A 12,928-nucleotide genomic window follows, 5' to 3' on the forward strand; every position below is an offset into this window, starting at 1 on the left:
TCGTATAAGAGGGATACAAGAAGCTGGATGTTTCTTCCGCAATACTGCAGAAAGACTTGGCAGGAATGCAGCCACTGTATAAGATTGCAGGCAGCGGCAGTCGCGAGAATTTGCTGTTGCAAGAAGACCGAACTCCGGACGGCCACGTTGCTCTGCCAAGAGCGAAGACCATCGGTATGGCTCTGGCGCATTGTACTGTATCTGCAGCAGCAATATGAGCGGCATTTGGCACCACAGTGACACAATCAACCGTTACAAATGGGTTACTTCAGGAACAGCTCCGAGCCAGACGCCCTGTAGTTTGCATTCCACTGACACCAAATTACCGCCATTTGCGACTTCAGTGGCGTCAGCAAGAGGTCGTTGGAGAGCAGGGTGGAAGTCTGTTGTGTTTCCTGACGAATGCTCGTTCTGCGAGGGATGGCACTGTGCTGGTTACAGGGAGGCCAGCTGATGATGCAGTGCAATCAACCTAACTGTTAGGCACAAAGGACATATACCTTGCGTTATGGTCTATTCTGCAATTTCGTGTGACAGCAGGAGCACTCTTGTCGTGATGCCACGCACCCTGACTGCAAGTCTGTACGTCAGTCAGATGGTTTGACCTGTTCTGCTGCCATTCATTAACAGCATTCAAGGGGATGTTTTCCTACACATTGTAGTTGTAACCCAACATGCTCTACAGAGAGTCGACATGTTTTCTTGGCCTGCTCGATCACCAGATCTGTCTCCCGTCGAGTGTGGGACATCATGGAATGACAACTCCAGCGTCAACCACGAACAGCATTAACCGTCCCTATATCCACCGATCAAATACAACAGGCATGGATTCCATCCCACGAACTGACATCCCGCACCTCTACATCACAACGCATTCACGTTTGGATGCTTGCACTCAATATTATGGCGGTAACACCAGTTATTAATGTACCAGCATTTCACATTTGCATTGGCTTATCTCGCGCTTACATTTACCTGTGATCTTGCAAATGTTAATGACTTAAATATGTTACGTAGACAAATGTATTCCCGAAGTTTCATTATGCTGCATGAATTATTTTTTGGTGTGGCGATTTTTTTCCGTCAGTGTACGCGAGACATTTTTCTGCAGAGCACGCCAGAAAGTTGAATGAATCTACAAACCAAAATTTTATGTCGCAACGATATCCTGCTGCAACAGATTTTTAATTGTTTTATACTGTCCCATGTTTGTGTAACTGATAGAAACATGATCTGGATCTATAAGGGGCAATCAAAAAGTTTCCGTTTGAGGGCGTTGCTGCTCGGTACATGCAACGTAGCGCGACTCTGACGCGGGTAGATAACTACGGACACAGTAGAGGATTAGTGTGGTACTCGTGTCTTCCTGGATTGGGTGCGGCAAATGTGGAAATATGAACTATGGCGACGTTATTACCAAAAGGCGTCCGAACAGCACCAACGTGCTGTTATTCTTTTCTTGGACGCTGAAGAACAAACAGTGGCAGACGTCAGCTGCAGAATGAAGAATGTGTATGGGCCGGCATATCTGTCGAAAACCATAGTTGTAGAATGGTGCAGAAAAATTCCGTGGTTGCCGCGATTCGACACAAGACGCCTGTCGATCTGGGAGGCCAGCCTCATCCGTTAAGGACAACAACCAGTGAGAGACTCTCGAGCACCCACCCTGTAATCCTGATCTCTCCCCATGCGATTACCATGCCTTCGGTCACTCAAAAAAGGCCTTGAGCAATCGACGTCTCCTGTCGAAAGAGAACGTACAGCAGACAGTTACGGGCTTCTTCACGCAGGAGGATACCAACCAGTGCGACTGAGGGATGATCTCAATGCTCACGACGATTATGCCTGATTGGCACACCGGTTCCAGACTACACTACTGCCCATTAAAACTGCTACACCAAGAAGAAATGCAGATGATAAACGGGTATTCACAGGACAAATATATTATACTAGAACTGACATGTGATTACATTTTCACCCAATTCCGGTGCATAGATCCTGAGAAATCAGTACCCAGAACAACCACCTCTGGCCGTAATAACGGCATTGATACGCCTGGGCATTGAGTCAAACTGAGCTTGGGTGGCGTGTCAGGTACAGCTGCCCATGCAGCTTCAACACGATACCACAGTTCATCGAGAGTAGTGACTGGCGTATTGTGACGAGCCAGTTGCTCGGCCACCATTGATCAGACGTTTTCAATTGGTGATAGATCTGGAGAATGTGCTGACCAGCGCAGCAGTAGAACATTTTCTGTATCCAGAAAGGCCCGTACAGGACCTGCAACATGCGGTCGTGAATTATCCTGCTGAAATGTAGGGTTTCGCAGGGATCGAATAAAGGGTAGAGCCACGTGTCGTAACACATCTGAAATGTAACGTCCACTGTTCAGAGTGCCGTCAGTGCGAACAAGAGGGGACCGAGACGTGTAACCAATGACACCCCATACCATCACGCCGGGTGATACGCCGGTATGGCGATGACGAATACATGCTTCCAATGTGCGTTCACCGCGATGTCGCCAAACACGGATGCGACCATCATGATACTGTAAACAGAACCTGGATTCATCTGAAAAAATGACCTTTCGCCATTCGTGCACCCAAATTCATCGTTGAGTACACCATCGCAAGCGCTCCTCTCTGTGATGCAGCGTCAAGGGTAACCGCAGCTATGGTCTCCGAGCTGATAGTCCATGCTGCTGCAAACGTCGTCGAACTGTTCGTGTAGATGGTTGTTGTCTTGCAAACGCCCCCATCTGTTGACTCAGGGATCGAGACGTGGCTGCACGATCCGTTACAGCCATGCGGATAAGATGCCTGTCATCTCGACTGTTAGTGATACGAGGCCGTTGGGATCCAGTATAGCATTCCGTATTACCCTCCTGAACCCACCGATTCCATATTCTGCTAACAGTCATTGGATGTCGCCCAAAGCTAGCACCAATGTCAAAAAATGGCTCTGAGCACTGTGGGACTTAACATCTATGGTCATCAGTCCCCTAGAACTTAGAACTACTTAAACCTAACTAACCTAAGGACATCACACAACACCCAGCCTTCACGAGGCAGAGAAAATCCCTGACCCCACCGGGAATCGAACCCGGGAACCCGGCACCAATGTCGCGATATGATAAACCGCAATCGCGATAGGCTACAATTCGACCTTTATCAAAGTCGGAAACGTGATGGTACGCATTTCTCCCCCTTACACGAGGTATCACAACGGCGTTTCATCAGGCAACGCCGATCAATTGCTGTTTGTGTATGAGAAATCGGTTGGAAACTTTCCTCATGTCAGCACGTTGTAGGTGTCACCACCAGCGCCAACCTTGTGTGTATGCTCTGAAAAGCTGATCATTTGCATATCACAGCATGTTCTTCCCGACGGTTAAATTTCGCGTCTGTAGGATGTCATCTTCGTGGTGTAGCAATTTTAATGGCCAGTAGTGTATATGGCCTTGGAAATGGATAATTCTTGAAAGGCGCTTATATGTACCAGGTGTCCCTCTTAACAGTCGTCAGTGTCATTATCGGTGAAGTTTCTGCTGGTATTTGCAGTTTCATTCATGCAGTTCATAACTGCGGTCAGCGAAAAACAAACACTGCTTATAACATCGTTCATGTGACGCCCATTGTTAATGGAAAGTATCGCTTTGTTTTTCATTACAAACAAGCTGATTTTTAAAGCCGAACTTTACATACCCGAGCTATATGGCTGTCACAGATTAGTCTAATGCGATATTCGCTTTATCGAAATCCATTAACAAGGACAGTACAGCAAGAAGAACAACCAGTACGCCAGCAGCGACTAAACAGCAATGGTGCGTGGCAGTAACAGCCGGTGTGGACACGCGCAGTGCTGTCGCTGTTGCAGTACTGGTTGTTCTTGGTGTTTTACCATCACTGTTTATCCATATCGCTAAAACATACATCGAAATAGCCTAATTTGGGTCCAGTCTGTCGAATCGGAATGTGAAACTCAGCTTTAAAAATCGTTTTATTTGCAATGGGAAAGAAACCAGCGCTTTGCGTCGAAACTGGTCGCCACATGAAAAATGTTATGCGCAGTATTTGTTCTGGTCTGCCTCCTGTTATATATTTCAAAAAGTAAATTGCAAGTATCTGCCGAAAAACCAGAGAAAATGCACCTAACTATTCTTAGGAAGTACATCCTGTGTTCGAGAACTTCACAGACGCTCTAACATTAGAGATGGTTCGTCAGTTGCAACCATGTCTGGAATACTGGAGATATGTGCAGAATACTTTTTCGTGTGTGTGCGAGCGCGTGCGTTTGTGTGTGTGTGTGCGTGCGTGTGTGTGTTTTCCTGACGAATTCCAAGTATTTTTACAGACATTTTAGACGTGGAATTACACCAGACAGTTGACATAAGCATTTTGTGCTGTTGACGAAACTTCCATATTTTTGATAAATAATACAGACATCTAAAAGTGGAAATACTATATGTTACATTCATGTATGTTTGATAAATAATTCATATCTTTCGGATTCTTTTGAAAATCGCGGCAACGTACACAAAATTCATATCGGTCAAATGCTTTTGAACATAGCCAAGATGGCAGCTCCGGGGATACGTACTGAGTGGAGGGCTCGTAACTTAAGGGGCTGTGGCTGCCTGTTCTGTTTCAATGGCCAGTAAACTAATGGGATATGATTGGTAGAGAGGGGAGCGGAGGGGAAGGGAGGCATGGCGTAGAAAGGAGGGTGTGGCTTAGGAAGTGTAGTGCGGCCTAGAGACGAGAGCTTGGCATACAACGAACCTCTTGAATGTGAAGTCGTAACTTAAATCTTTACTAAGTCTCGCGTCAAAATGTTGTGTTAACAGTTACGGTAGGAAAAATATTATCTGCTACTGACTCATCACGGGTATCAGAAGAGCGACAGAAAATGAGTGTCCGAGAGGGGCAGAGATCAAACTTTCATGGGATGTACGTATTATCAAAACAAACAATTAACGTGCAGCATAACACCGAACGAAAAATCGCGCATCACAGTAATCACAAAGGTTCACACCATCAAAATCAAAGGCGAACTCCTTGGGGGTTACAATCCGTGCAGGAAATTCATCTAGGTATCCACTCTTAAAGAAAACACGAAGAACCATATTGGTGTAATGGGATGATGAGAACCGATGGGATGTGATGGCACGCAACCGAATGTGGAACAGTCTGTCGTGGAGCTTATCGTGAAACTGGCTATCCTTTAAGATGTAGCTGGAGATAGTGCGATAATATGTTTCATAGGCATGGAAATGACCAACATCCTGAGCCTGAATTTGTCCAGTGGTTCCAGATGACATGAACTGCAACGTCACACACTTTTCAGGAGGGATATTTTGCTCTAAAGGAGTATCATTTTTATACGCAGACCAGGAATGAAGCAAAATCGAGGTATTTTGTCCAGCTATTGGCCAAAAGCAGTTCTCATACGATAGTTGTAGTTCTCTTGCGCCCATTTTCCCATTCTTGCTTGCTGACGTAAGCATTCCCTGACGTTCTTACACGAACACGCACACGAGAAGAATTGTAGGGGATAGAGCACTTACAACTTCTCGCAGCACAGTTAATAATTTTCTAGCCAAATTACCATCCAGATTAATTTTCGGCATAATTATATAGGAATGCGTTATGGCACTGATGTTAATTGATCTTGATACAACTCCTTTGGTACCTCTAACTTGCAGGATTCCTTTTATTTCCTTGCACTTCCTCTTCAAATCCCGACTGGTCGGAGACGAAAACAAATTCCTTACTCAATAATGGGATACATTTGTTTATTTCATCTACAAATTTTCTGGTGGATTCCGTAGTTTTTTGTGCATCGTGAAGTTGATGCTTTGTTTGAAATTCCGTTATCTTACGTCTTCCTGTTCTGCAGTACTGTTGTAAGTTATGCAACCATCCACCGCTCCCCTTCAAATCACTGTAATCTATGTCGCGTGCACTTTGATGTGCATAACGCAGTAGGTCATTATCATGGATAGCCTGGAAATTGTATCGAGCGTCCTTGAAACGAGCAAACACCAGTTTTTATAACAAGTACGCCTTCTCCTCCGTTGAATATCCGTAGTTTTTCTTTTGCACTACATGGCCAATATGTTCGAAATCTGTTCATAATTGTTTTCCGACTGCGCTTAGGATGATCTTACATGCACGTAATTATGTTTAGTACCCGCTCTTTGGACAACGATGTCCTTTACTACGTTTCACTGGAGACGGGATTTGCGGCACCCTGTCCGAACAGGATGATTAACTACATGGACTACATGGCTCGACACCGTTTCAGTATTACTTTCACTTGTCAAGCAGTTACCGTCGCCATTGTACTCCTCATGTACATTGTCTGCACAGTCGAACGTGTACGATACCACACATATCACTGACTCATCTTGCGGATACGCTAATATTTCATCGGCCACTTCTTTCTCTCTCTGCGAAATTCTTGGTTTCCTTTCTGACAAGATCTTAACTTCGGTAGCTGTTGTTGGAGATATAATGCAATGTTTTCTTTTTTTATCGTTGCCATTACTCTGCTTTTTTTCAGTACCACTATCAATATATCACTGTTGCGAGTTACTGTTTGACTAAGCAGTTCGTCTACGCTCCGTAGCCTCATGCCGTGTTCACCATTAGATACCTCCAGTTCCGTCCCCTGTTGTCATTAGCAGCTAATATAGCGGATGGATGGTAGACAATATTAGGGAGGGGGTGGGGGGCGTCGAAGGCTGTAAACCGTAAACATCATTGGCCTTTTGCGACCACGCACTCAAGATGATCCTTTTAGGCATGGGTGCGTGGCCTCCACTGGTCACGTTCTGAGTAACGGCCGGTACGCATATTTGATCTCCAACGGTCACTGCATTCCTGCTGCTCTATTGCACCTTAGTTTTTGAGCGGTTTTTGCGTATGATATCACGTATTATTGTCACAGTCACTGTGAGGAACAACTACTCTACCAACATATTAACTACTTAGACTCGGATGTGAGCCGATATGCCTTACCTCCGAAGAATTTGGATCCTGTCTTTGAGAGCTCATTCTCCAAGGGCTGTATGACAGCCGCTATAGAGGACACTGCCTCACCCAGCTCCTGTGAAGTGATGGCCCTGAAGAACCTCCCGTACAATGGGAACGCCTGCAATATGAAGCATACGTCAGAGCACAACGGGTGGGTGTTTACAATAACAGATGACATCACACAAGACTGCTGTTACAACAAATAATAAACAATTGAAACAATCACAATTCTGCATCAAAATCTAACCACGCTGTTGGTCGGCTTTGACGGTATACGTTTACTCTGAAGATAATATATAAGTAAATATATACGGATATAAACAGGCTGTCACAATTTCTTCCACAATAAATTGTTGACAAATAGCATAAGAAAATACTTTAGGCATTTTTGTGTTATCAGTTCACTCTATTTTCTAAATTTAATCATTTGATACATAAAAATGAAAATATGAATACTATTACAACTTACAGACTTTCTCTACAGTCTCAAGAAAGTTAGCAGTCACTTTAAGAAGGCAAATATGTTTACTAAACAAAAGGGAAGACTCTGATTATAAGAGTTTGTATCTCATAATTATCAATGTCTTCAAAAATTCGCATCTTTCACAGTCGAATTTGGGACACGAAAACAATAAGTTTACATCGGCATCCAACTGAGAATCACACTCACATGCCAGAGGACCGTAAGTGTTTATTATGGAGAAAAGACGCGGTTGAGGTGTTGTCGAGTGATTGTGGAAGTCGTTGATCAGTCCAAACGTGTCGTTGTGAACCATGGCCTTGTAAGACTTTGAGGTTGTAACGCTTCATACTAACCACCGTTCCTTTGTTAGGGCATGTGCCACATCTCTTGCCACTGATATTTTCCGTGGGTATTGAGATCACTTAAGTAGTCCGTATACGTAATTTCAAATCAAGGACAGTGCCGACAGATGCAACTACCTTCACTAATATATCAACTTCCTCATTGCAGAGGATGCCAGAGTGCGAATTTATCCACGGCAGATGAAGTGTCTACTCCCTCTGTTCATTGTGAACGTATTCCATTATTCAACAAGTAGACAATAGTTAGCTCTTTTATTAAATGACCGGTGTTGAATTTTATACGGCCAGTCTGAAAGAAGGGGGCTGCTGACACAAATCTGAGTGCTTCCAAAATTGCCATTCTCTACCATATAAGCAAAAGCACAGTTAGTTTGAATACTTCACTGACGTGGATCTGAGGGCACAAAGAAACACTTCCAATATACTTCTCTCTGGGAATTTTGGATCCATATGTATAACCTAGCCATCGAGCTTCATCGAGACAACGAATGCTTTATATGTATGCATTCCAAGCTTGTCGTATTGAAAGAACAGACTGGAATCTCAGCAGAGTGTGATAAATAAAAGCAAACGCGAAGAACGTATTGTAGAATGTTAGACAGGTTGCGGTGGGAGCATCTGTTTGTCTTCAGCTGTACTATCAGAATACTATCAGAAGATGCGTCTCTGACAGAGAGCTTGCAGTGGCAATGCACGGCTTAATGTTTCACTTTTGGTTTCTTGAAATCATATGACCTTTTAATAGCAGCAGTTGTGAACACAAAGAAGAGTCTCTTGGAATGACACTTAGTAAATCCTGTACAAGTGGTAAATTATCTAGAATTAATTAATGTTGAACTAAAAGATAACAAATTTCCGACTGAACTCACCGAGGACCAAAGTTTATTGTTACGGATAAAAGATTTAGATGTGTTTCCAGCTGGCAGTACTTTACGTTATGTGTTAAATGTACCTCTAGTTGATAGTAATGACTTTAAATTGCACAAGATGTGGCCACTCTCCGCAGAGTTTGATAATACTAAGAGGCGGTTTACGTATATAGCTTCAGGAAAAGATTTCTCAATGACTGATGAAGCAAAACGACAGTACACGCACTGTCCGGGATAATTTACCCTGTAAGTCTGTAACTACGAAGCACCAAATATGTATTACCTGTAATATCTACTTATGATCATAAGAGGTTCGAAGCCCGCATGCTGCAACTTGTCCGAGAGATACCGAAAGATTGCTATCTGAAGTACATAATACTGACCAAAAGTATCTGGACGCAGATTCGGAACAACGAATGGTTGTTTGTCATCCTGAAGGACGAAGGCTTAACAGTAATGAACTACCAACTGCAGACCTCATTGTGCGAATGACCGGGAAACTGAAGTTTTTCAGTAAATACAAGGCGTATGGAACGCAAATCATGTTACAGTCGGAATAGTAGTAAAAAGGATATAGCACCCACCTTAAATGTAGATATTGGCTGTTGTAAAATGGAAAATGAAAAACAAAGGGTGTCCGAAGTAGTTTTGCCGCTGAAGGATATAGTGAGACATTTAGATGATACGAATGTAGCTGGGCACAAAATTGAAAATCTTCAAAATGAGACTGAATATCAGCAACGAACCACCTTCCGAGGATGCGAAGGGAGAGCTGCGACTCCAGTAGTGGAATCACCAAAATTACGTATCTAGCAAAGATAGCAATGTAAAGGTTTATAAGCTCATTAAGATTAGTAAAGAGTATAATAACGACAAAAGCAAATTTTTCTGAAATATGTAAATATGGCAAAGATATGTAATTTGAAACTGTACATCCAGTAAGGTATGCCGTTGTGTTTCACGACCAATGGACAATGAACGGAAAGGATACTTCGTGTAAAAAGAATATTGTCAGTGTTGAGCAATGTATCCTTGTAAATATTATCCATGTAGAATGACCTGTATGTAAATTGTGATTGAATGAAACAAATGGAGGTCTATCTACATGGCACTGGGGATAGGAACAGAAAGTTTCCCCGGTGATGGGAGATGCCGCAAATCTCCATCTCATCGAATATCTCAAATAGAACTGTTAAGAACAATTCTTGCTATAGCCGAGCTAGGAGTCGGCCACTTGACAGGATGAGCGTTGAAAGCGATTACAGCTTCCGCTGACCTCACGGCGCCGGCTAGACAAATAGCTTCAGGGACGTGCTGCACAAGCGGCAGGAAGAACTGATGTGGCCGTAGCAGGGGGAGAAGTACTGAGTACGTGTGTGACCCGCCTCGTGTGTCACAGGTTAGAGGAACCTCCTCGTGACGAGCTTTTGGTGATATAAATAGGGGTCCAGCAGTACTCAGGTCAGGTTGGGACTCAGCAGTGTACAGTCGACACCGCGTCTATGTCGCTCGTCACTGACATCTGAATTAGGTCTCTACGTAAACCTCGGCACCGCCGTCGCTACGGAGATAAAGCCAGATCAAGTAGATGGGCAACTGATGGGAAGTGGCAGTGCCAGAGGAACCTTCAATGTTCAGTAGTCAAGGGACTTAGAATTAATTCCCTGCTTCCTTAAGAAATCCTCACCGAGTTCCATACTATGCACCAACTTTTTAGCTTGTCTCCTACAGCTGGTGGAGCCTGCAAGCAGCCCATGCATACTTCCACTCATCGAGAAGATCGACAGAGGTGAGCTCCCTGTGTGGTAGCAACGTGCCCATGTCTGTCCCTCTTGGGACACGACATTTTTACAGAACCACGAAATATAGTGCGGACCCCGGTGCGAGGTGCTTATAATAGTTTCCTCAACGAAAATTTGTCTCGAAATCCGGCAGAAAAACCAAAGAGATTCTGGTCGTATGTCATGTATGCTAGCGGCAAGACACAACCAATGCCTTCTCTGCTCGGTAGCAATAGAAATACTATCGATGACAGTGCTGCTAAAGCAGAGTTACTAAACACAGGCTTCTGAAATTCCTTCACCAAAGAAGACGAAGTAAATATTCCTGAATTCGAATCAAGAACAGCTACCAACACAAAAAATTTGTAACTAGGTAACCTCGGAGTAGTGAAGTGACTTAAATCACTTAATAAAAGCAAATCTTCCGGTCCAGACTTTATACCAGTTAGATTCCTTTCAGAGTATGCTGATGCAATAGCCCCAAATTTAGCAATCATATACAACCGCTCGATCGACGAAAGAACAGTACCTAAAGTCTGGAAAGTTGCACAGGTCATACCAATATTCAAGAAATGGATTAGAACAATCCACTAAATTACAGGTCCATATTATTAACGTCGATGTGCAGCGGGATTTTGTAACATGAATTGTTTTCGAACATTATGAATTACCTCTAACAGAACGGTCTACTGACACACAGTCAACACGAATTTAGAAAACATCGTTCTTGTGAAAAACAACTATCTTTTTACTCACACGAAGTGCTGAGTGCTATGGACAATGGATGTGAAATTGATTCTGTATTTCCAGATTCCTAGAAGGCTTTTAATACTATACCTCACAAGCGGCTTGTATTCAAATTGCGTCGTTATCGTCTCGGCTATGCGACTGGATTCGTGATTTCCTATCAGAGGGGCCACAGTCCGTAGTAACTGACGGAAAGTCGCCGAACAAAACGGAAGTGATTTCTGGCGTTCCCCAAGGTAGTATTGTTGACCCTCTGCGGTTCGGTATCCGTATAACCGGTTAAGGAGACAATATGGGCAGCCGTCTTAGGTTGTTTACAGATGATGCTATCGTTTATCGTCTAGTAGAGTCACCAGAAGATCAAAACAAATTGCAAAACGTTTTAAAAAGGATATCTGTTTGGTGCGAAAATAGGCAATTGAGTCTAAGTAATGTAAAGTGTGATGTCAACCACTTGACTGCTAAAAGGAATCCGTTAAACTTCGGTTACACGATAAATTAGTTACATCTAAAGGCCGTAAATTCAACTAAATACCTAGGAATTATATTTACGAACAACTTAAAAAAATGGCTTAAATGGCTCTGAGCACTATGGGACTTAACAGCTATGGTCATCAGTCCCCTAGAACTTAGAACTACTTAAACCTAACTAACCTAAGAACAGCACACAACACCCAGTCATCACGAGGCAGAGAAAATCCCTGACCCCGCCGGGAATCGAACCCGGGAACCCGGGGGCGGGAAGCGAGAACGCTACCGCACGACCACGAGCTGCGGACGCGAACAACTTAAATTGGAAAGAGCACACAGAATATGATGTGGGGAAGGCGAACCAAAGACTGCGATTTATTGATAAGACACTTAGAAGATGCAACAGGTCTACTAAAGAGACTGCCCACGCTACGCTCTTGCTTCCTCTTTTCGAGTACTGCTGCGCGGTCTTGGGTATTTACCGGATGGGATTAACGGAGTACACCGAGAAAGTTCGAAGAAGATCAGCACGTTTTATATTATCGAAAAAATAGGGAAGTCAGTGTCACGGACATGATACAGGATTTGGGGTGGACATCATTAAAAAATGGGTTTCTGCTTGAGGCGGGATCTTCTCATAAAATTTGAATCACCAACTTTCTTCTCCGAAAGCAAAAACATTTTGTTGACTTAAATAAGAAGAAATGATCTTCATATTAATATATAAGGAAAATCAGAGCATGCAGGGGAAGAAAAAGATGTTCGTTGTTTCCGCGCAATTTTCGATAGTGGAATAATAGATAATTCTTTTGAACGTAGTTCGCTGAACCCTCTGCCAGGCATTTACGTGTGATTTTCAGAGTATTCATGTAAATGTAGATACAGAAAACACACTAAAGCAGGTTATACGATTTGTAATTTTCATTTATTGTACAATTAACATTGAGCCGTAAGATTTAATAACTCGTTTGTACCGCAGAAGAATCTGCATTGTACATTTAGCGTTATTAAGTACCTTGTGAGTAATAGATGTGGGAAATTACATATGTCGCATCGTTATATTAATTTTACAGATTTCCAAAATTAACCGCAGAACATGCACGAAACTACAGCGATGAAAGCATACCGAAATTTCTAACACATTAAAATAGTGTATGAAACTGATGCTTTGTCTTACTTGGCCACCAAAAAGAGAAAG

The 12,928-nt window shown here is 43.2% G+C and overlaps 1 protein-coding gene across 1 annotated transcript in view; it reads right to left on the reverse strand.

Moving 5' to 3' along the window:
• Window positions 1-12,928, reverse strand: part of LOC124547364 (pyrimidodiazepine synthase-like) — a 52,411-nt gene that overhangs the window by 12,048 nt on the left and 27,435 nt on the right. Inside the window, exon 3 of the mRNA XM_047125101.1 lies at window positions 7,023-7,155. Within this exon, the coding sequence (XP_046981057.1) occupies window positions 7,023-7,155 (133 nt within the window). The remainder of the gene's footprint in view (window positions 1-7,022; window positions 7,156-12,928) is intronic.

Source organism: Schistocerca americana, chromosome 1 (assembly GCF_021461395.2).
Source record: "Schistocerca americana isolate TAMUIC-IGC-003095 chromosome 1, iqSchAmer2.1, whole genome shotgun sequence".
Lineage (NCBI taxonomy): Eukaryota > Metazoa > Arthropoda > Insecta > Orthoptera > Acrididae > Schistocerca > Schistocerca americana.